At 36.4% G+C, this 25661-nt stretch overlaps 1 protein-coding gene and 1 pseudogene across 1 annotated transcript; both read right to left on the reverse strand.

Annotated features, from left to right (window-relative positions):
- Positions 1 to 12146: 12146 nt before the first annotated feature.
- Positions 12147 to 13070, reverse strand: LOC104094641 (uncharacterized; annotated as a pseudogene).
- Positions 13071 to 15910: 2840 nt separating this feature from the next.
- On the reverse strand, positions 15911 to 18082 carry LOC104094721 (pectinesterase-like). Its single transcript, XM_009600731.4, has 2 exons — positions 17060 to 18082; positions 15911 to 16686 (listed from the first exon to the last, which is right to left on the reverse strand). The coding sequence occupies exons 1-2, from the start codon at positions 17997 to 17999 to the stop codon at positions 15986 to 15988; spliced, it is 1641 nt and encodes a 546-aa protein (XP_009599026.1). The 5' UTR covers positions 18000 to 18082; the 3' UTR covers positions 15911 to 15985.
- Between the last annotated feature and the right edge of the window lie 7579 nt (positions 18083 to 25661).

The following is a 25661-nucleotide window of genomic DNA, read 5'->3' on the forward strand; positions in this document are numbered from 1 at the left end:
GCGCTCTTTTGCTTTTAATATACTAGATCCCCCCCCCCCCCCCCCAAATTATAATTAATTACGTCGGCTAGAGAAAGTCCCACAATTTGATACAATTTGCGGGAGTTACCGGTGACCGCCACTAATTAACTGCCGCTATTTGACCTTTTTTTTGTAGTGATATATAGGCTGCATGCCTGGCATCACATCAATCTCGAAATCAATCTCCCTGTCTGGCGGGAACCCAGTGAGCTCATCCGGAAAGACCTTCGAAAATTTATTCACAACAAGCATAGACTCAAGTGTAGGTGCCTTAGTATCGGTGTCTGTAACCCGGACCAAATAATAGATACACCCCTTGTTAATCATCTTTGTGGCTTTAAGGTAAGAAATAAACCTACCCTTCGGCATCACATTACCCTCCTTCCATTCAATCACTGACTCAGTTGGAAATTCAAACCTAACGGTTATGGTTCGACAGTCAAGCTTAGCGAAACATGAATAAAGCCAATCCATCCCCATTATTACATCAAAATCAACCATCCCCAATTCAATGAGATCGACCATGGTGTCCTTACTACACACCGTGACAATACAATCCCTATAAACCCGTGCGGCCGGCCACAATAGACTCACCAACTGGAGTAGATACAGAGAACGGCTCATAGAGCTATTCCGGTTCTATCCCAAATTCCATAGCAACATAGGGAGTGACATAGGACATTGTGGAATCGGGATCAATGAGAGCATACACATCATGAGATTGAAGAGTCAATATACCTATGACAACATCTAGAGAAGCCTCTGAACTCTGGTGACCCCTTATAGTATAGAAACGGCTGGGTCCTCCCGAACTTTGTGCGCCACCCCTAATTGCCCCACGCTCTACAGGTGTTGGGGTGCATCGAGCTGGAGGAGGTACTGAAGATGTAGTAGTTGCAGAACTAGCTGGCTGGCTGTGCTGTACCTCTTCCCATGCTCTGGTGAGACGAACTGCAATCCCTCTGAATGTGACTCCTCATACCACACCCGTAGCATATGGACTGGTCCATGTAGCATGTCCCAAAGTGCATCTTCCCGCACCTAGGGCATGGGGGCCTCCGTTGCTGCTGAAATCTCCCACCAGACCGACTCTACTGGTAGGATCCCTTATTGCCCTGGCTGGGCCTAAAACGGTTCCCCTGCTGCTGACTGGGCCCCGATGGCGGTGCACTAACTAAAGACTGCACAAAAAAAGACTGGGAAGGCCCTGATGACCCTCCCCTGAAAGTTGTCCTACCACCACCACCACCGGTAGTACTACTGATGTTGCCCGCTGACCGGACTTTGTTGCTACTCTCTCGCTCCATTCTATTCTTCAGCTTGCGGGTCTTTGTGGCTTGAGCAAATGCCACCATCATACCATAGTTCATATCAGAATTCAAAAAAGCTATAGTGGCCTCATTAATAACTAATGGGCTAAGGCGGACTCGGAGGGTCTTATGCATCTCGTCAATAAAATACTGGGGGTCCTTCTCAGGATCAGTACATGTGCACACTGGAGAGTCCGGAGAAATCTGTTCACCCGGAACTAGTGGAATCCCCTGGCTGACTAGAAGAAGTGGGTGCAACATCTGATCTTTGGGCCTGGGAAGACACTATTTGAGCCAACATCTGTATGGCTCCCCTAAGATCCCCATGGGATACACCGGGACTGAAAGCTGGGGCTGGAGGTAGAACTGGAATATCAGTTGGAGGGATCATTGAACCCTCGATAGGTGCAGGAACTGGTGCGGTCTGACCAGGTGTAGTGGAATCAGGTAGCGTAGTAGTCGGGGAAATATTCTCACCCCTCGGGTGCTCACCCGCATCATCAAGTAAAGGATCAACTGCCACTCCTGGGGTGACATTGGCTCCTTGGCAGTTCTTGCCTACTTCCTAGGTGCCATGTACTGAAAGTTAGAGCAAAGCACGAGTTAAAGGAGGAACAATCTTACAATCAGCTTTATCACATGATCTAGAAAATCAAAGAAAGGGATTATTCCTAAATGCCCAAGTAGCCTCCTAATTATAGAGGGTGGTCTACAACACACCGATAAGAAGGACTCTACTAGACATGGCTCCGAGACATCCTAGGACACTTTAAAACTTTAGGCTCTGATACCAAGTTTGTCACGCTCTGACTTCGGGGAGCGCGACCGGCGCTCAACAGATTTACCCCGGTCGAGCAAGCCTACACAGCCGTCTACCCAACTCACCCACAAATAAAGAGGAAAATGCATTTCACTAATTAGCCAGTAAGAAGTCATGTGAACGACAACAGTTCATTTTCATTAGTTACGCCATTAACAAGTCTTCAAAGATGTACATTATATAGTCATAGTTAAAGTGGAACAGATGATATAATTATAATATTTTTATTTTCACCTTCTCATAATAGATAAAACCCACACTATGTCTACGGAGCCTCTAACAGGAACAAAAGAGTGCTATGATAGTGCAAGCAACAAGGCCCGATTATACCTTAAAATGCTATGTACAAAGGATAGAAGATACAGAACCCTGAAATGAAGTGGGGCTCACCAAATCAGCTAAGGAGAGGGGTGTGTTGCTATCACTGATCAATACCGCCTACTATGGAACCACCTGCATCCATTAAAGATGCAGCGCCCTCGGCAAAAGGGACGTTAGTACATATGGAATAGTACTAGCACCTAAACTAAGCACCCTCTCAATAGAACGAATATCAGTAAACAGAGAAGGAAATAGGAAATCAATAAGAGGATGAAATGGTAACAAAGTGACAAATTAGGGAAAAGTAAATTTCAGCATTTTAAGTTGAGAGGTCTTTAGCACCGATATGCCACCGTGTTTTAGCACGGAGTTCGATCTCAGTCCGATCAGCTAAGCCGTCTCACCCCGAGACATACACTCACAATACAACCATGTGTATGGCATGGTGTCCGATCTCAGCCCGATCAGCTAAGGCATCTCACCACAATACCGTGTGGGTCGACATCACATCACATCTTACTAGAAATAATCTCATCCCATATAAGGGGAAACAACTCAACACATCAATCTCATCCCATAAAGGGGAAACAGTTCTCATCACAATATCACGGGGATTTACCCCTCAATCACTCTTACACCGGCATGTGTAGTTTCGGGGTTAGGTTATTTCAACCCACCCTTCCTCGGTGGCTAATCGATACTCCCAAAGCATTTATTTAAAAAAAATTTACCACTCAATTCATATTCTTTTATTTGTCATTTATTTTATTGGCATCATTGGCCATAACGCAATATCATTCTTGGAATATTGGTCGTACTTCATAATTCAAGCTCACTATTCTACTTTCAATCATTATCATGGATAATCAACAATAAGGCCTTTCAAATTAAGACTTTAAATACATACTTGAGAAAATTGGGGTCTTAGGCACACATGATCTCTTATACAATTTTATGTGATCACTTTTATTTGGACTTGACTTGAAGTCACAATATTTTAATACATACTCATACTTCAAATACTCTTCCGAAGAATAGCACAATATGATAAGAACATTCCGGAACACGTTTTGAATATATATATATATATATATATATATATATATATATATACACACATCATCTGATGCCAAACTTATTCAGGAAAGTCAATTCATAATGGACAAATCGGGACTTACAAGATCATCGTGGGAATTCAACTTCTTACAATTTCTTCAACTTTGAGCAAGAATTGATCCATGATGGGCTTAGGAACTCCCCCTCTCACTCTTTGGCACTCTCTCATTCTAGAACATATTTTGTTTTTCCTTAATAAGTGGTCCATTACTCTAATATATTGAAATAGGGCCGGGTAAAAAAAATTAGAAGAAAAGGAGCCCCGTCACAGATCTGCGGTCCGCAAAATGGGCCGCGAAATGGTCCTCCGGAACTGGGAAACTCTGCCCCACTCTACGGTCATTCTGCGGTCTGTAGACCAGTTTTGCGGTCACATAAAGCGCCGCAGAACCTCCCTCCGAAAATTTTTCATGTTGGTTTCGCGGTCGATCTGCGGCCCGCGAAACGGTTTTGCAATCAAATAATGGACCGCACAATACCATCCAAACTTGCCCAGTTTCTTGCTTCACTCTACGGCCCGCAGAGTGATTTTGCGTCCTCATAGTAGGCCGCAGAAATGTCTTCTTCTGCCAAAAACTTTTCTTTACTCCCCAGCGCACTGTTCAAATCAAAAAGTTCTTACCGATCTCTACATTCGTCAACATATAAGCCTAGTTTGGCACCATGAAACCCCAAGTTTTTAGGCAAAATTTACGTGGCCTTACATTTGGTATCGGCTTCGGAGTTGCGCTCGGAGGGAAAGGCGTTTGGACAAATTTGTTGGAATCCAGGACCTTCAGTATCGGTGGTGCTCTTAGGATTTAATCGACCCTGGAGTTATAGGTCTCCATTTTTTTGTCGTTGGCTTCGATTTTCTTTTCTCCCGATTTTACCCATTTTGTCAGTTCCTCAAGCATCTTTATTCTCTTGGGGTTGGTTTCGGATTCTGTTTCCCACGACCTTTCTATTGTCGATCCATTTCTGTGAGTATTTTCCCGGGATGGTTCGGGCTCGACTCTGCTGGGGGCGCGACTTTGGTTCTGCAACTGGGCTATCATTGCCTGTTGAGTCAGTAACATTTCGCAAATCACCCGCAAGTTGATCCCATCACTTTTGCCGTCGTGTGTACTTCGGGCTATCGACCGGGCTCCCCCGCGAATGTTGTTTTCGAGGTTAGTAGGAAAGTTTGTTTCGATAGCCACGTGTGAGTTAGCATCAATTGGATCCGCGACTGGGAATATGTTGGGGTCAATAGGAGGCACCTCGTTGCTGGGCACCACATTGTTGTTCTTGCCGTGGTGGCCGGACTCAGCATCAACTTTCAAATGGGCAGATTGGGAGTCTGACATTTTAATTTGACCTGAAATTAAAAGCTCAAAGAACAAGTGTAAAATAGAGTGTATTATGGAAATTTATATTAAATTGCCACTATTATCCTTATCCCCACGGTGGGCGCCAAACTGTTTACCCTAAAAAAAATAGATAATAATTGAATTTATATGTGATTGAAGGATATGCTGATTAATTCAATACAAATGATAAAAAATGTTAGATTAAACAGATAAATGATGTAATAAATTATCAAATCAATTAAGGGGAGTGATCCCGGACTCAGTAACAGCTTAATGTAATGCCTGCCTTTGATCTCAGGCTCACAACAATGAAGAATTAACAGAGAAAATAAGAATATATTGCCTTGATATGCATGTTACAATGTGTCTAATGAATAGTTAGACTCCTCTTTAAATAGTAGGGGAGTTTTACCCTAAGTACAATTCCATAAAAGATAAAAATCTTTCATTTTTCTAATCATAGATTTTCTGCCGATACATGCCGAGATTCACGCCGTGACATCCGGCTGGGCGTGGATATCATGGCGCTTTGCTAGTCGTGCTCGATTATCTGGTAATGCTCTTCGAAGTTTTGGGGTTCGAATCGAACCTGGGGGATGTGGCCCCGATTCTTCCGATGGCAGATGTTTTGCCCAGACTCCAACTCGAGGGGCTCCTTACCCCGATTCCGATTTCTTACGATCATGTCTCTGCTCCGTTTACTCCATCGAGAACCGAGGTGTCCAACGGGCTCGGTTTAACCCGTATACAATGCGTACTACAATTGGAATAGAAATAGTTGAACGTACCTTATCTTTAAAAAATAATAGAATGTAAGGCGTTCAATTATAAATCAATACTTTTATCTGTCTTAGAATATACTCTTCCCAAGAGCAAATTAAAGGCTTTTGAAATATAAAAAAAATAATAGTCACAACCATGCAAGAAAAATAATTACATGTGGCACCTATTAAGATGATTTATTTTTAACATATAACATAACATTGTTGAGAAGTTTTTTCATAATTTTTTCAGTATATGTAAGAGTAATAAAATATATGGTAATCACACGAATTACATAATTGCGTCGAGTTCACACCTTTTACTTGAAAATATTATCCAGAATTACGAAGAAGTATAGGATAATTTTGAAATTTATTCCATGTCGTTTGAGTTAAAATAATTTTAAATTTTTTGGATAAATCTCTACTATTTAAATATGTACTATCGAGAATAATCAAGAATTACGTGGACATGAAGAATAAATACATTTAAAAGAATTATATTACTCCAATGCTCTAAATATAACATTCGTACTCCTCAACAAATCAGTACCTTAAACAATACAAATATTTATTTTGTTAAAAAATAAATATTTATTATCTAGAATAAGGTAAATATGAAAAAGATAGATAGTTTGAAAAAAAACTTAAATTCATAAACCCAATATCTTCAAACGATACACAAAGGTAAAATCAATACCTTATATTATGCAAACATCCTATTTGTTTGGAAAGTTCCAGTTGATTTTCACATTCTATATGAATATATTTTGCTTCTGTCACAAAGCCGATCCAATCATTGTGTTTGTAACGATCTGATCGGTCAGTTTGAGCTCTAGCACATCGTTCAGCGGTTTGAGGCCTTGAGTAGCTTCACTTCATGTTCTATAACTTGTATGTGTGGTCAAAATTAGATTTCGGAAAGTTCGGAGCTGATTTGAAAAGAAAATTCTAAATTCGGAAGCTTTAAGTTGGAAGAATTGACTAAGGTTTGACTTTTAAGTAAACAACCTCGGAATCAGAATTTGAAGGTTTCAATAGATTTGTATGATGATTTCGGACTTGGGCGTATGTTCGGGTTAAGTATCGGGTGGTCTGGGAGCATTTCAGCGCTTATTATGAAAAGTTTAAGAATTTCTTAAGTTTGATTTGAAGTGGATTTTGGTGTTATCGATGTCCATTTGAGGTTCCGGGCCTTGGAATCGGCTTGTATCATGAATTATGACTTGTACGCAATATTTGGCGTCATTCCAGAATATTTTGGTATAGTTCGTACGAGTTCGTCGAAGTTTGAAAGTTTGAAAAAGGATTTTGATCGACAATTCATAGTTTTGATGTTGTTTGGCGTGATTTGAGGGCTCGACTAAGTTCGTAATGTGTTTTCGGACGCGTTGGTATGTTTAGTCAAGGTCCAGGGGGCCTCGGGTGGATTCTGGATGATTAACGGATCGGATTTTAGACTTAAGGAAAAGCTGAAGAATTCTGGTTGTTGGTGCAACCGCTTCTGCGGAAGCGTCATCGCAGAAGCGAGGCAGTGAACCGCAAAAAGCGGCTGGAAGTGAACTGGGCAGACACCGCAGGTGCGAAGGAATTCCCGCACGTTCTTGATCGCAGATGCGACCATTGGAGCACAGAAGCGGAGGTTGGCCGAGAAGGCTTGGGGCGCAGAAGCGGACATGGAAGCGCAGGTGCGCGAGCGCAGAAGCGCTTGAGGCCCGCAGAAGCGGAAGAACAATGGCAATACTAGGGGCGCAGAAGCAAGGGCTGTTGGTTTGTGCTGGAGTCGCACCTGCGATGGATTTTCCGCAGGTGCGGAGCTGCAGAAGCAGCTACTGTTCCGCAGGTGCGAGGAACCGCTGGACAAAATTGGATTTTTATACGGGATTTGGCCCATTTTCTTTCATTCTCTCTTGGTTTGGGCAATTTTTAAAGAGTTTCAAGTGGAGATTTTCATTAACCATTGCAAGGTAAGTAATCCCCACATAATTTTAGTGAAATACTTGGATTATATACGGCTTTTTACATGGAAATTTATGAATAATTTTGGTATTTTAAGAGGAAGACCTAGAATTAATAATTTTGGATTTTGACCACGATTTTGAAAATAGAATTAGGAATAAATTATATATTTAAGTTCGTAATGCTATGGGTAGAGTTTATCTTTAAAAATTTTCAAAATTCGGGCACGTGGGCCCGAGGGTTGACTTTTTTGGCTTTTTGAGCGGAGTTGGGAATCATTATAAATTATTAAATTATGGGTAATAGGGTATATATTTATGGATTTACATATTGTTTGACTAGTTTTGGAGAGACGGGTATCAGTTTGATGTGTTATAGTGGCGTTGGAGCCGGCTATGGAACTTCGGAGCGAGGTAAGTCTCTTGTCTAACTCTGTGAGGGGGAAACTACCTCTAGGTGATGTATTTGATTTGTGTTACTTGTTGCGGGGGGTTACGTACGCACGAGGTGACGAGAGTCCATATGTAGCTAGATTCATGTTATGTTCGGGTAGACTTAGGTTTCTGTCATGCTATAACTGTACTATTTGAGTTGTTCCTTGTCTATTAAATTCCTTCATTTTACTTTACGGCTTGAGACTAGATTTGCGTAGAGTAATAGACTTGCTATTGTAGAGATTTGACGGGCTTCATAATTAGCTGCAGAATAATTGTACTCCTATTACGAATTTCTCCCGCGCTATGCGTTTTTATCGAAATATTTTTCTTAAAATTTATAACTTAGACGTTTATTTGTGAGTGAGGTCAGAGACTCGTCAAAGCTTCTTAATCTAATGGGATCGGGTCGTTCGCCTCGGTAGGATTTTGTACCACACTCTCATGGGAGCGGGCCATTTTCCTCGGCAGTATAATAGATGCATCTATGGTTCGTGTCGTTCGACCCTCGACAGTGCACACAATATGATGGGATCGGGCCGTACGCCTCAGCATTTATATAAAATACTCTTACAGAATCGTGCGTAATATTTGACAAGAAACCAGTGTATCTGAGAGTTTTTCTGATTTGGATTGTGACGAGCTATCTGGATATATATATGCTCCGGTTGAGGAGGTAACTGCTAATTGAGAGCTTGAGTTTATTGTCGAGATGAGGATTGTACAACGTACTTATATTTGTTTATTTTGTTTACTTTCTCTGTCTCGCATATGTTTACTTCTTATTGTACATGATTTATTGGACCACTAGTAAGTGTCAATGTCGACCCCTCGTCACTACTTCTCCGGGGTTAGGCTAGATATTTACTGGGTTGCATTGATTTACATACTCATGCTGCACTTGATGCACGTATTGTGCAGGTATATATATGTCTGGTGGTCTTTTGGGCGCAAAGGCGTAGCTAATGCGGGGACTTTACCGTGACCTGCATTCCATGTCACGATCCGTAGCCTGCAGAGTCTCCATCAGAGTTATTTATATTCTCCTGTCTAATTTGTATTCTAGATAGACGTTGCATTTTATTATATTTCCTAGTTGATGCTCATGCACTTGTGACACCGGATTTTGGGGGTTCATACTGGTTGTTCATTATTGTAGTTCATATAAATATTATCATTTTACCCTGTAAATTCTATTTTATACTGTTTAATTAATGAAAATTTTGATTTTAAAATAATAAAAATGAGTAATTAAGTTGATCAATCACTGTTGGCTTGCCTGACGGCGGTGTTAGGCGCCATCACGACCTTTAGTGGATTTTGGATCATGACAGTGTTCCAGTTAATTTAAATTATTTTTAAACTAGTCATCACGCATACTACATTAAAATTAATATTCTAAAGTATTTGCCTTTTAGTTGAATATATATAAATTGATGTAAATCTTGAATTAGAGACAATTCATGGCACATGAGCATATAATGAAAATAAACCGTTCAACAGAAAAATTTGTTAAACTTCAATATATAGAAGACTTGGACGTACTTGTTCTAGGAAACCTAATCTAACATCCGTCTAATTTTTTTTTTGTTGAGAAATTTGTAAAGGAATCAATTACTCATATTGAAGTAAAAATAAATAATAAGTTAAAGAGCACAATCTCATATGTATTATTAGAACCACTTTATGATCGTGTAAAAGAAAAATATTCATATAAAGTTGCCCCTATATTTTTTTATCCTTTAAAATTAGATTTGATATTTGAAAAAGTTATTATATAATTATTTTCTTTTTATTTTATATTTTAAAAATTAACTCAAATTATTTGAATTATGTAGTAACTCCTAATATTTAGGAACACAAAATATATCATAAAAGATACTAACTTAATTTAGTTTTAACTTTATATGAACTAATACAAAGAATTTTCCACTTTGTTCAAAATGTTATAAATGTTTTTAGAGCGTAGTACTAAATTTTTCTTTTAGTAAGTGCCTTGTTATAAGGAATTGTAATTAGGAACAACAGTTCTTTTTGAATGACAAATATGGACGTACTTTTCTAGCTCAAGCAAGATCAATGTTGTAGGGTGAGGCATATGTGTAGTTTAAATCGAAAAAGAATTCTATTATTATATAATTTATCATTAGATTCTTAAATTATACAAATATTTAAAGGTATAAAAGTCATCAATGTTTCAAAAATATTTTATTCGTTCAACATTTAACATAAATTATTCGTATTTTTATAATAATATAGATAGATAGATATAGATAGATAGATAGATATAGATATAAGTATAGATATAGATAGATATAGATAATATACAATGCAAACTGAATTAGTTGGGTCAATTAATGTCGAATACTAAATGCTTATTTAAAGAAAAAAAGAGTTACACGAGTAATACTCTATACTTTTTGTGTTTTTGATATCGACCTTTGACTAAAATTACAATAATAAATTCTATTTGTTTGCTCAATTTAGCTTCAGGCAAAGGTGAAAAACCAAAAACAAATGAGAAGATAAGCAGGCTTCTGTCAAATCAAACGCAAGCTGTAGCAGCGGTACCAGTTCATTACAATAGTTAGGTATGGTTTGGTATAGTGTATAAGAAATAGTATTGGATGTGGTATATTAGTAATGTTGAAATTAGTAATGCTGAGATTAGTTAAGTTGAGATTATTTTTTATCGACTGTTTGGTTTGGTGCATTATTTTACATGATAGGCAGTTCTATCTTTATACATGCTTATCAATATATTAAAAGTCATAGTATTGCTAATGCCATAGTTTGCTATGTATTAAAATAGTACTGAATATGATTTATGATTAATACAAGTATTAGTTATATATAGATTGAAAAACATTACCAAATAAGAGATTAATACTACCAAAACTAATATGTGTATTATTACATTCTACCAAACGACCCCTTACATACTCCAAAAGATCAGAACACATACAATTCACAAGGAAAAAGGAGAACTCTTTTAAGCTTCTCCATGAATCATTGAAGCTCTTTTTGCACAAAGAGGAGCAAAAAACATTTTTCCAACTATTAAAGTTACTCTTTTCGTTTCAGTTTATAGGACTTAATTTGATTAGGTAATTGGTTTAATAATGTTTTTTAAAATTTATAATTTTAAGCATAAAATTAAATTATTTTTTACTATAAAAATATATCATTAAGAATAAAATAAAAATTTGTAACCATAAAAAAATTTAATTGAGAAAAATAGAAAATTAAAGTTAAAATTTCTTCTTATAAAAAAATAAGTCATTATTTTTAAATAGACTAATAACAAAATAATGTCAAATAAAATAAAATTGAGGGAGTAATTAAAAACGACCCATTAATCCAAATATTTAAGGGAACCATCTACTTTCTAATCTCCATACTTAAAAGAACCTAAAACTAAGATAAAGATAATGTAACTAACACTTCAAAATTTCTTTAATTTGCTTAAACTTTGTCCAACATTTTTAGCCGGCATATATGTTGGTATAAAGTAACAGATGTCCGGTGAAATAATTAAAAATATCCACATATTGATCGAACATTATCATTATTAAAAAGAATCTCATTTTATGTGGCAAATTTGAAGTACGAGGCTAGCTTGAAATTTATATGTGAATTTGGATACGAATTCTTCCAAAAAAATAAATAAAAGTTATATACTTAAAAATAACATAAAAGAATATATTACAAGTTGCAATACTTAATGAAACTACAGGAGTAACTAACAGTAGCTAGTATTTCAAATTTGAAATACTTTCATCATGTGACTAAGTGGGCGTTTGGACATAAGAATTGTAAAATTTTAAAATAGGGGAAAATATTTTTTCAAGTGAAAATGGTATTTGAAATTTAGAGTTGTGTTTGGACATGAATATAATTTTGGGTTGTTTTTTAAGTTTTGTGAGTGAAAATTTTGAAAAATAATTTTTTGGAGTTTTTCGAATTTTTGAAAAATTCCAAAATGCTTTTTTAAGTGAAAATTGAAAATTTTATGAACAAAACGCTAATTTCGAAAAAAAGTAATTTTTTTTTTTTTGGAAAAAATGAAAAAATTTCTTATGTGCAAACGGGCCCTAAGTAGATGGGAGTAGATGAAGTTGTCTGCTGCCTGTCCATGTTAAACTCCTAAAGATTAACGTATGATATCTCCAAATCACCTTTCTTGCTCGGAATCAAACTTCCGGCCAGTGAAGCGGAAAACGGCCGGCGGGTTTTCCGGCGAGGCATGTTTGACCCAGTTCTACTCTCAGTAATATACACCGGCCCAGAAATTGATCCACTTAATACAACATTCCGATGGTGAAAATTGCTGTATTTAGGACTTTCATTTAAAGGCTTCCTTTTATTCCACTTGAAGAAGAACAGAGCATTTCTCCACCATCTTTTCCGGTGGTTGTTTTTCTTGATCTGTTTTTTTTTGTCACATTCATAAATGGTATTAATATCCCAAAATATCGAATATTGGAATAAAACGGTTCAAATAAATATCATTAGTAAGAATTTTGTCAAAGAGACTAGAAAAGAAATGAAGCAATATCGGTGTACTATAACAACAAATTTTTGCGTCAGGACAAATTAAATAATCAAGACAGAAAATAACATAACAAATTGAAGGATTTGATTTCAAGATATAATAAGTTACAATCTATATAATATTCTTCTGATTGATCTTGATATTTTTTAGATTCGTACTATTGATCTTGAACTCAGAATTTACGTTAAAAGTTATAGGGACGATATTCCCTACGGGATTACGCTAGGTATGATATTATTACAAGGAAAGATAGGAAATTTACCTGAAAATAATCAATTCGAGGATCGAAGCGATTGTCACTGAAATGTTGAGGTACTGCAACGGGGAAAATGGAAGACTTGTTTGACATTGTTTTCCTTTTTAAGAAGCAAAAGGTTTTTAAAGTTTGTAGAAGGGAAGGGGGAAGTGAAGACTAGAAAGGAAGCTGAATAAAAATGGGAAGTCAAAAGTGAAATATAAATGAATTAAGCGCGCCTTTGGGGGCTTTAGTGGCCGTTGGTATTTGGCAACTCTAGTAATAAATGCTCTTGTCTATTTGGCTTTCTTTTTGTTTTTCAAAATATAAGATTAGTATTATTAAAGACTAACAAGATTAAAACTCAACATGATTAAAACTCAACATCAACTAATTTATTTTAAATTATATGGACTTTTTTGTTTCATCCTGCATATTTTTAGTTAAAGTCAGATGGTTTCTATGAGATAGCAATCTTTCAGGGCAATTTCATTGCACGTGATCTTAGGTCTACATTGTCCTTTTTAACATATGCAAACAACTATAATTTCGGCTAGGGGTGTACATGGACCGAGTTGGTTCGGTTATTTTCAAAACCGAACCAAACCAACTATATCGGTTTGGATTGATTCGGTTTTGTCGGGTTTTTTGGGTTTTTGAGTTTTTTGTTACTTGAATATTATTTCAATCTTACTTTGTTAAGTATTTGATAAGTAAATATATATTTAGTAAAAATATAAAAAATTGACAAACATATTATTATCGATTAAAATATTCTTATGGGAGAATTCTATTAGTAACATATAATAGTTATTTTTTTAGTCGTCTGACAATAATTTTTCGTTGATGTACACTTTCAGGTTAACGAAATTTAGTAATTAAACATAAAAATCAATATGATACCTAAATATTAATAATCACTTCAAATTCGAAAAAGATATAAGAATTTAATAGATCTTAACATATGATATGAATATGGAAGAACAAAGAGATTGACGTTCAGTAATACTTGATAAGAAAGTGATCATACAACTCATTATTTACGGTTAATAAATATGGAGCACTTCATATTTTATTAAATATTATATCCCGTAAGAGAATTCCAAATATTTCTAGATATTTTTTAAAGTAAATTCTATATAAAATCTTAAAAGTATATATAAAAATTATATATTTATAAGTCGGGTTGGTTCAGATTTTTTTACTCAATACCAAACCAAACCAAGTCGGATTTTTTAATCGGTTTGGTTTGACTTTTCGATTTGGTGCGATTTTTCGGTTCGGTTTGTACACCCCTAATTTCAGCTATAAACTAGTGAATCTGGAGGTTGAAGCAAGAAATGATCATACTATTTCAAACGACATGACATTATGTTATTTTATCCGCCTCAAGAACACGGATGTTCATATCATTAAGAGTAAGACAGTTTACATAACTCCTTTTGGCAGCAAGGAAAATCGATTTATTACCTTATCCATATGTGTACTACTTTAATTTACATTTTCTGGTCTTATTTAATCTTATTTAACTATACATCCATTTTAACATTTTCATTAAACAATAGGAGTAGTAAATCCTAGCTCCGCTACTGGCCGGAGGTGCACATGATTTGTAATAATGAACAAAATAAATATATGGTCCTTATAAATGATTAGAGAGGCAAAAACAAAAATAAAAATAGAGGGGAAGTGGTTGGAAGATTGGATCGTTGAATGTTTTTGGGATCATTTCTGACGAGGCCTTCCGCGAGAGAAAATTGCAGAGCTTTTTGTAGTTAACTTACAAAAGCTTCACTGTTATTCATATATAGACCATTCACGTGATTGAGCTAAAGAGAAAATGATGTAAAAGCCAGAACTCAGGTGATGACATGTTGCCGGAAATTTGATTAATCTTTTTGTCTTATTTTTTCAGTCTAAATATACATCACACTCCTCCGATGCGGTCCTTTCCCCAATCCTGCATAAACCTGAGATATTTTGTGCACCGAGCTACCTTTTATTTTTAGTCTAAAATTAAACGAAAGCAAAGTGACTATCCGATGATAGTCACGAGCATTTAGAGGTATGAAGTTAAGCGAATCTTACTATCTGAAAGAGCTTGGTTTCTTAAGGGACTCTTAATAAAGACAGTATTTTTTAAAAAGTAAGCCTTTCAAGTAGGGCTTAAAAGAAGCCAGGTGATCTGATCAGAAGATAAAGAAGGTAGATGAGAAGATAAGTGGCGAAGGACTTTTTAAAATTCGATCGGTGTAAATACGATATTCATTAGTCTTTGTCCTTTTTTAAGAGACTTAATGAATTTTGTGATTTTATTGATACAACTAGTTCCCATATGAAATTAACCTCCATTTATCATCTATGATGTTGCTTGTTTCAGTCTCTTTTGTTGCTCATTTATTGGGAGAATTAATAGCACTATCCATTACTGGAGCTAAACTTATTCATTTTCATGACTCAGTTTCCCTAGATTTTGAAGTTTTTGCCATCCAAATCTAAGAACTTCTATCTTTAAACAATAATTGGATTTAGAATTAGGGCAAGCAGACATGGATCCAAATTTTGAATTTATGGTTTTTATAGTGACCTCAAGTTAATACTACAATAATAACTTTAATTGATTCATAATCAAATATTTATAGTATTAAATTTCTTAATATATATATATATATATATATATAAGGTGGGCAAAAGAAACTAAATTCACGTGAATTCATAGCCAACACATATCTTTTTTACCTTTTCTTTTCGGAAGTTTGTCAATTTATCTATCAAAATTGTCATTTGTCATATTTTTAATATAAAATAATGAATTCGATGTCTCAATTCATACCAAAATTAACTTTGCTAATCGAGCATGTTACGTTGTTTTTTTAGAGCGACGGAGTGAAAACTTTTACGAACTATTATGCTGGAAAATTCAGGGATTAAGTTCCCCGGAACCTTTGTAATTAAGGTGATGGTTTCTAAATATAATTTAACTCATATACACGAATAGTGTAAAGGCTTTTCGATTACTAATTTCGCAATGTATAGACTATTACCCGCACTAAAATGAATGTTTTATTGGAGAAGAAATTTTTACTTAAATATTACAAGTCATATCCAAGATAGAATTAAAATTAAACCCTAATCATGCCAGGTTCATATGGTACACCACTCAACTTAACCCATTCATCACCCATAATAAACACAGCAGGAGTAAATTGTGCAGCAACCTGAGGTGCAATTGTCTTTTGGTAACCTTTCCAATTAACCCTACTATATGTAATTGAACCTGGACCTCTATTTTGATACTCTGCATAAAACAAAGTGTCAAGTGCAAAATTACCAACCCAAGGTGACCATCCCTCTGGTGCAATAAACCCATCAATTTCAGATTGCATAATTATTGTTCTTGAAAATTCTTTCCATGGCCGTCCTAAATACGCTTTAATTGGTGGTTGAGCAGCAAGAAAATCGTGTTCGGCCTTAATTTGACAATTTTGCATGACTATTCCACCAACTCCGCGATGATCTTTTCTACCTTGTGCTGTTACCATACAAGCTTGATTATCCATTGGTTTTCTTACTATCATTTGGCAGTTTTGGAACACGGCTGCAGCGTCACCAAAGATGAAATCTATGGTTCCTGTAATGGTGCAATCGCGGAAGAATTGGCGATAGGAGTGGACGTATAGTGTGTCTTGATAACCATCGATTTGACAGTTGTGGAAAATGGCCATGTCTCCCGAGACACGAAGTGCAACGGCTTGGTGCTTCACTGGTCCTGCTGTGTTCTCGAATCCGATATCTTTAGCCATGAAATAATCTCCATTGACAGCTGCATGAAATAGAAAATGTCAAGAATGAACAAATATGTGTACTATTTTCATCCCGTCTTATGTGATAGTATTTGACTGAATAAAGAATTCAATGCGTTTGTTTGACTCATGCATCATATTTACTAACATTTTAAGAAAATGTGAAATTTTATGGCCGGGTGTAGGAACGATGTTAAACTTTTTATGTTATTTGACCGAATAAAAAATTCAATGCATTAGTTTGACTCATGCATCATGTTTACTAACATTTGAAGAAAATGTGAAACTTTGTGGCCGGATGTAGGAACAATGTTCAACTTTTTAGAGTATTTTAAAAGGAAAAAGTTTCACATAAATTGAAAGAAAGGGAGTAGGATGAACGAAATGACTTACCAAATGTGGCGGTTTTAAAAGTGCCAGTGCCATCAGCATAGTTCAAGCTACCAGTAATTTTAGTCTTGGTTGGGCCTTCACCAATAAATATTATGTTGTTCATTTTCCTTGGAATTTCAACATGCTCATTGTAAACACCAGCCTTAATAAAAATGACATATTTTTGAGTATTCTTTTTAGGCACAGCATTAAGTGCCTCATTTATAGACTTATATTGTCCACTTCCATCAATTGCAACTATAACATTTGGCTTAAGGGAATCAGAGAGCATCCTTTCGTGGGCGTCTAATAATCGTCGGTTTACACCAGGGATATTCAAGTTGGCTACAACTTCACCAAAACTCGAAACCATAGCTAAACCATTGCTCGTGAGTTCCCCTGCATTTTTCAAAAGTTTTTTCATTTTCTCACCAGTATCACCAGTCGTGTTCTCAAAAGCGTCCAAACATGTTTCTTGATAAGTAATGGCACTACTGAGCCACGTTTTTAAGTCATCGGTGTAATCCTTGATTTTACTGACCTCAAATTTGTCAAATTTGTCAAAAGACCTCGTAAGATCATCAATTGCAACATCAAGAAGACCTTGGCACGTTTGTAACGCGTCTTTTGTCCTAGGATCTTTCTTAGCTTCATCAATCAACGAAGCAGAATTTTTTATAACGTTAGAGAGATCGTTGATTGTGGCGTTAAACGCCACTTTAATGAGTTCTTTTGGATCGTTGATGTTCTTAGCATTGGCAAGACTTTTTTCACAAGTTTCTTTGTAATCAGTGGGTTGACAAATAGCTTGGACAGACTTGGTAGAAGTTGAAAGGTGAGAATCAGTAGAATTGGATGAATGATCTTCATTCCTCTTTGTGAATGAGATGGCTGCTGCCACCACACAAGCCACTAGAAGAATTGAAGCAACACTAGCAATGGCTAGTTTCTTCACCCCCATTATTTTATCTCTTTTATTTGAAATTAAAGATTTTTTGGGGTTAATTATTTAAGAGGTTGTTGATCCCCTTTGGCTTGAGATTTTGCAAAGTGAAAGCACCTATTTATAGTGAAATGAATGACATTATTGATAGTTTTCTGTTCGAGAATTTGAGGATATGAAATGATTCCAAAATATTGGTGGAAGAAAGTTTTCCTTGTTTTCTTGGTTGTGCTACAATTCAGGTTTAACGTAGAATGTTAGTATTACATGTAATTTTCCTGTTCTATTCTCTCTTTTTCTTGCTCTAATCAATTGTTTTCTTCGTCTGCTACGATCTATTCATGTTTTCTGTACTTTTTTTTTAATCCAAAAAACATAATATTGAAAGCATAGAGAAACATACCGTGAAATAAGACTATACTTAAAAGGCAAAATGGGAAATCATCAACCTAATTTTTCCATTGATATTTACCCAAAAAAAAAAAAAAATTCCATTGGTCAATAAGAGTCTATTGGTCTTGTTAGTAATTTATGTTCCAATAAAAAATATAGAGAGCCTAATTTTTCTTAAATATTGGATTGACACGGGCTTAAACATAGCGAGATGGATAGTCAAAAGTGCTGATAATAGAAATCATTTACTCTGGATTTAACTAACTGTAATTATTTTCTTTTAAGAATTTTGAAGAGTAAACCACTGCAACTAGAACCTGGTCATTCTCCATTTTTAAGATTTCAATAATGAGTCTCTTTTGAAACTCAGTTTCCAATTTCCTATTCCTTTTTAAGTGTTGAGAAACTTCCCTTCCAAGAGGCCAGAAAACTTTCACAAAAAAAATTCCAGATCTTTTAAGATTTGAACTGTTGGAAGCTAAATCGGCTCCTCCAACCCCAACCATTTTAAATATAAGAAAATTGTTAGGATAGTCAAAACTCTCGGTCAAAATCTACCCTTCTTCATTGTGCAGACTGCAGTTCCAATATTTCCTTCGTCCTTTATCTATGATGCTTGGACACTCCGAAAATATCAGGTGCGTGTCGGATCCTTCAAAAATAGTAGTGTATTTTTGGAGAATCCCACACGAGTGCGGCAGCATTTTGGAGAGTCCATGCAATATAATCCTTTAGCCTATCTAAAGTCTTAATTTCCATAGTTCATAACACATTTGCAAACATATTCTTCAAATTTTTCCAGGTGCATACGAAGCTCATTCATTCTACGACAGCACGGCAAATGACAAACAGCGAAAACTCTCAAATTAATTGCGCCACTGTCTGCAGACTCTCCACATTCACTTCTGCACTAATTCAAGTTCAAGTCTAAAGAAGCTTCAACGGACAATAACAAATCCTTAAGCTTGTTTGAACTTCCAAATGGAAATGGAATTCGAGCAGTATGAGTAAAGAGGATATAACGACCTCCATCTGGAGGCGTTGTCTTATACCTTCTCGGAAAACTACCAGACAATCTCAAAATACCAAAAATGCAATAGCAAGCACAACTATTGGAGATTCTCTCAGAATGAGCCAAATGGAATTAATAGTCAACAGCAATACAAGAAATCTAATCAATTTTCATCCAGATGCTTGTATCTATAAATGATCTCCTATGTCCACTTACGACTTGAATACAAGAAAATGACTCTATAAAGATCTCCCATGTTTTATTTATCTCCTGTGAAAAGGGTCATATGATTAAAATCACAGTTGTAATGGACTACAAAACCAAATCTACCGGCTGACTTGCAACAATATGTTGCCAATAAGGATCAACTTGTTTTCTGTTTCGCCTTTTTTTTTACTTGATGCTGTTACACTCTCATTGCCATACAGTTATGTATAATCAACCTAGCACTGTTTCATTTGTTTCATGGAAATACACAAATTCCGCAAGTCCAACCCCAAAAAACTTAATATATAAACAAATTAAAGGAAGAAAAAAAAAATAGGAGAAAAGAATACTCCTAGAGCAAAATTTGAGAATCCTTTGACCCTTTCACTACTAGAAATCTGCCAAAATCCGTCCAAACCATACCGACCGAAATCGGTCGGAAAATAACTAGATTGGTCGCAAAAGTCAAATAAAATCTTTTATTAAAAAAACACGATCATTTTCGGTCGGAAAAAGTGATCCCACAATAAAGAAATCGTGCTTTGTCTGACACATAAAACTTTCGACCGATGTTGATCGAAAATTAGTCAATATTTGACCAAGACCTGGTTACACTTGCATATTATCTACCAAAAAAAGTTTAATTAAAAATATTTAAGTATACCGACCGAATTCGGTTGGAAATTTTGATTTAATTTCCCACCCAGGCTCAATTATTTTTTTCCCATAACAAAAGTAAGTGTTTAAAATTATTATGAATATACAGACCAAAATTCGGTATTAGTTGGCAAAAATAGTCAACCACTTCTAAATTATTGTTATTTACAATCTCTCTCTCTCTCTCTCTCTCTCTCTCTTATATATATATATATATATATATATATATATCATAACCTGTTGGATACAACGACTATATCAATTAAACTCGATCAATTATATATATAATGTTTATCATCTGCGTACTTTCATATAAATTACACTTCATATCCGTATACGTGTAATAGATTCTAATAGAGTTTATGATTTTATTTCATTTATGATAATTTACACTTACCTACATATGACTAGCGTTGATGATTTATTATCAACTGTTCATACTCGAATGATTGATCGGTGACTAAATAAGAAAACAAATCTTGGAGTTTAAGTGACTAGATGCTCCGGTATAATGAGTGACTAGATGCTCCAAGATGTGTACAATCAATACAAACTTGAATATTTTATTCTCGATCACCTTATTAGTACTTTGCTCGGATACTTCATCAGTAGATCAATTGACACAATATCTGCATCCAACACGCTATAACACATTTAAAAATAAAATGTATAGTGCTATATCAAAACTTAAGTTGTAGCAACAACAACATATAATCGATAAAATCAAATGATCTGAGAATATATATATATATATATATATATATATGTGTGTGTGTGTATGTGTGTGTGTATATATATTTTTTTGTGTGTGTGTGTATACAAAATTAATTAAATATTAAATAGTACTTATAATTTGGATCTTGGCTAAAACTGACCGACTTCGGGTGTACTGACGACCTAAATTAAATATATATTGAGTTTTAATTTGGAGCGATCGAGTCTAAGTATCGGCATCAAACACGCTATAACATAATTATAAATAAAATGTATAGTGCTATAAGATGTAATGCTATATTAAAACTTAAGTTGTAGCAACAACAACATAAACTTAAGTTGAGAATGTGCTAGATGTTCCTTACCAAAATGATACCTCAAGTGTTAACCAAAATGGTGGATGATCAGTTAGAAAATGACTTGGAGCATCCTCAACGCAGATTAGAAGAAGTTGATATGGAGGAAATAACAATCATAGAAAATAAGGACGAAGAATGAGCCGATGAAAATGAAATAAGTGAAGAGGAAGAATTTTCGAACGAGGAAGGATACTTTGAAGACGACTAGAATGTTAGTTTTTTCAAGCTCTCTCAACTTATATAGATTTATATTCTCAATTTTAACATTTTTTGTAATTTATGCAGATGACCAGTAGGGGTCGAGGTAGGTTTAGGAAGGATAAGAGGCACATTTATCATGGAGATGGTGCTACACCCTCGCTTCCTTCTATTCCACACTTGCATCCCTCTGTTGCTGATGGCTGATATCAATCTTCTAGGCACACATCTTTTCCACCACATCCATCTACTCATCAGACTACCTATCATTCGCCCTCCCAGTAGTATTCTTACCATTCTCCACCACAGGGCTATACCTCGCTTCCTCCACATGATCCTGAATATAGTTACATGGGTCCATCGAGTCAGCAGTCACAGGGCCATGTGGTGATACTCCCGTCATCTGCTCCATTTGCTTCACCACCAGCTGGATCACATCCATCTAGATTTTAGCCACCCGGATCGCAGCAGTGGTCTGGATCGCAGCAAGGGTCTAGATCGCAACAAAGGTCTAAATCGCATCCATCTTCATCAGCGACACCGTCTCCCTTCCCACCGAGTTCGTCTCCTAGAATTTCTAGACTTCGCCTTTGAGATAGTAGCGCCGTGCCAGATGCCTCCCCCTTCTACGTACGCTTCAAATTCAACGGAGGATAATGATCTAGAGGAAATGCAGTATGATCGTTATCATATGATGATCATTAGGCATGAGGGCAATGGGTAAGATTTATTTATTACTTCTTTGTTTTTGCTGAATTATAATAGTTAGTCTTGTTTATTTAATATAATTGCTATGTTGTAGGTTCATACCTAGTCATCAGGCTACAAAGATAATCACTGAAGCTCTTGGCCGGTTGTATGATGCACCTTATGGGACTTGGAGTGAATTTCCACCGGAGCTCGTGGAGCAAAGTTTTAACCTATTTAAGGGTTTAATACAATTCTTATCTATTTAAGCATTATATTAATAATAATTTGATCTAACGTTACACACTTCATTTGTAGACTAAGTATGCCTGGCAGGACCGGCGTAACAGTGCCATTCTTGCAAATATAATGACCCAACCGGTCATTTTATCTTCTATATAAGACTCCCCCTTATGTTCTTTTACTGTTTTATGACTCGCGAGGATGGTTAATTCGAGATTTGGAAGGGTTCGGGTTGAAATCAGAACACTTGGTTCCTTAGTTTAGCTATAAAAGGCCAAGTTTGACTTCAGTCAACATTTTGAGTAAACGATCTCGGAATCAAGATTTGACGGTTCCCGTAGGTTCGTATGATGATTCTAGACTTGGTATTATGTTCGGATCGGGGTTTGGATGACCCGGGAGCGTTTCAGCGCTTAATAGTAAAAGTTGACTATTTTGAAGGTTTAAAGTTCTTCAAATTTGGTTTGGAGAGGTTTTGGATTAATCTAGGTCTGTTTGGAATTCCGAGTCTAGGAATAGTTCCGTATGGTGATTTAAGACTTGCACGCAAAATTTGGTGTCATTCCGAGTAGTCTAAGTATAATTTGGCGCGTTCGGGGCAATTTGGAAACTTGAAGTTCATATTCTGATTCAATTCGGTTTTGGGGTACGATTCTTGGTTTTGTTGTTGATTTACATGTTTCGAGAGTTCAAGCGAGTCCGTATTATGGTTACATACTTGTTGGTAAATTTAGACGGGGTCCCGAGTGGCTCGAGTTAGTTTTGAACCACCCGGAGCTAAGTTGGAAAAATCACATTTTCCAGTTCTGGTTTCCTTCTTCGCGAACGTAGAAGAGCTCTAGCATTCGCGATGAAGGAATTTGAGGAGCTGGGCCATTAACCTTCGCGTTCATGAAGAGGGGGTCGCGTTCGTGAATCTTGGGGATCCCAGGCCTATGCGTTCGCGAAGGCCTTCTCGCATTCGCATAGAAGAACGGGGCCTGGGAGGGATCAATGTATTTTACCCTTCGCGTTCGCGAAGGGTAGGCCAGGTAAGCCTTCGCGTTCGCGATACCCCTGTAGCGTTCACGAAGAACATTTTAAGGGCCTGAGAATTTTGCCTTCGCGAACACGAGGCCTTTACCGTGTTCGCGAAGAAGGACATTACTATGCTGGGCAGAATGCCTTAAAAACGAGGGTCAGCCATTTTTATCCCATTTCTTCCATTCTTGGGAGATTTTTGGAGCTTCTTGAGAGGGGTATTCAACTAAAAACTTGAAGGTAAGTTAATTCTACCCATTGTGAGTTAATAACATAGATTATGAGTAGATTATCACATGTAAATTGTGAAAATCAAGGGTTTAGATGAAAAATCTAGATTTTGACAAATGAGATTTTAACCACGAAAATGGTTATGGAGTGAGATAAAAATTGTATATTTGAGTTCTTGAGATTATGAGAAACAATTTCTTCCAAAATTTTCTGGAATCCAGGCATGTGGGCCCGGGGTGAATTTTAGGAATTTTACCAATTTGGGTTGGGAAATTACTCTAATAATCAAATAATTGTTGAGCATGTATTAATTAACTAATATGACATTTGGCTAGTTTCGGATTTTTTGGCACCAAATTGAGGCTTTAACGCGAAGTTGTGATCCGGAAGTGAACTTTGAGACGAGGTAAGTCTCTTGCCTAACCTTGTAAGAGGAAATTTGCCCCATATGTGTTTCAAATAAATAATTGTCTCTAATTGTGGGGGCTACGTACGTACGAGGTGACGAAAGTCCGTGCGTAGCTACTATTATGCTATTGTCCGGGTAGTGTTTAGGACCCAATTCATGAGTTATTTGGAATTATTGCATCATACTTGTTAATTTAAAAAAAATGTCTAAATCATATTAATAATTGTTGGAAAAATGGTGGAATTTCGCCTATGAAATTAGTATTATGGTTGTATAAAACCTCTATAATATCCAAGCCAATTGCTTATAAAACATTCTCCTCTTCTTATGGAGCGGGCGGAACGCCTCGACAGCAGATAGATGCATCTATGGTTCGTGCCGCTCGACCTGGGCAGTGTACACAATATTCCGGATCGGGTCGTACGACCTCGGCAGAAATCGTGCTTAATAATAAAAATTATTCGGTGCTTTGATATTTATTTTAATGCAACTTGTGAAGGTAAATGATTATTTGGAAATTTGCCAAATTGTGAAGAATTATTTATTTCTGCTTGCTAAGGAGAATGTATTATTGATCACATAAATTGTGTTTATTTAAATATTTCTATATTAATATTATTGACCCATAGTGAGTGTCAAAGTCGACCTCTCGTCACTACTTCTTCGAGATTATACTTGATACTTATTAGGTACACGTTGTTTACGTATTCATGCTATACTTGCTGCACTGTTTGTTCAGGATCTGAGACAGGTACATCAGGCGGTCCCACCGGTGTGCATCCCCGTTATCCCGAGGCCTAGTGGTGAGCTTTCTTCCCTGAGCCGTTCCGCAAAACCTAATGTCTCTCTTGTATTTGTATTCTGTCTATTTTATGTTCAGATAATATTTTGGATTTTGTATAATCTACTAGATGCTCTTACACTTGTGACACCAGATCTTGGCACATACGTTAGTAGAATTGCGGGTGGAAAATTATTATTTTGGGTTTATTTAGACTTTTTGTTTTTCTTAAATCTTGCAATTAAGGAAAGCTTTATTACTCGGGAATTTATTAAAAGAGAAAATAGATGTTTAATCCACTAGTTGGCTTGCCTAACAGTGATATTGGACGTCATCATTACCTATAGGTAAAATTGAGTCGTGACAACATGGTATCAGAGCGTTAGGTTCACGTAGGTCTCACAAGTTATGATCATGGCCTAATAGAGTCTTGTGGATCGGTACAGAGACATCTGTACTTATCTTCAAGAGACTATAGGGTGTTAGGAAACTACCTTTTTTCATCTTATATCTAGCAATTGATTTAATACTAAGTATCTTCCCCTTACTCTCTCACAGATGGTGAGAACGCGCTCTACGGACGTTCCAGGCCAGGGAAGAGCTACTCCCCCTGTTGTTAGAGGCCGAGGGATGGCTCCAGCCTATGGTAGGGGACGAGGACATCCTAGAGTTGTTCCAGTTATGCCACCAGTGGATCCAGTAGAGGATTATATCAACGAGGAACAGGGCGAGGAGCCCGCAGCAGAGCCAGCTCCGGTGGATTTCATGT

The sequence above is a fragment of the Nicotiana tomentosiformis genome, chromosome 5, assembly GCF_000390325.3.
Source record: "Nicotiana tomentosiformis chromosome 5, ASM39032v3, whole genome shotgun sequence".
Lineage (NCBI taxonomy): Eukaryota > Viridiplantae > Streptophyta > Magnoliopsida > Solanales > Solanaceae > Nicotiana > Nicotiana tomentosiformis.

What these genes read in the sequence shown, in the direction of transcription:
- LOC104094721 (XM_009600731.4), bottom strand. Translation starts at nt 17,999, where the DNA reads ATGGGGGTGAAGAAACTAGCCATTGCTAGTGTTGCTTCAATTCTTCTA. An exon ending in TTTTAAAACCGCCACATTTG is followed by an intron (nt 16,687 to 17,059) that starts GTAAGTCATTTC and finishes TATTTCATGCAG; the next exon opens with CTGTCAATGGAGATTATTTC.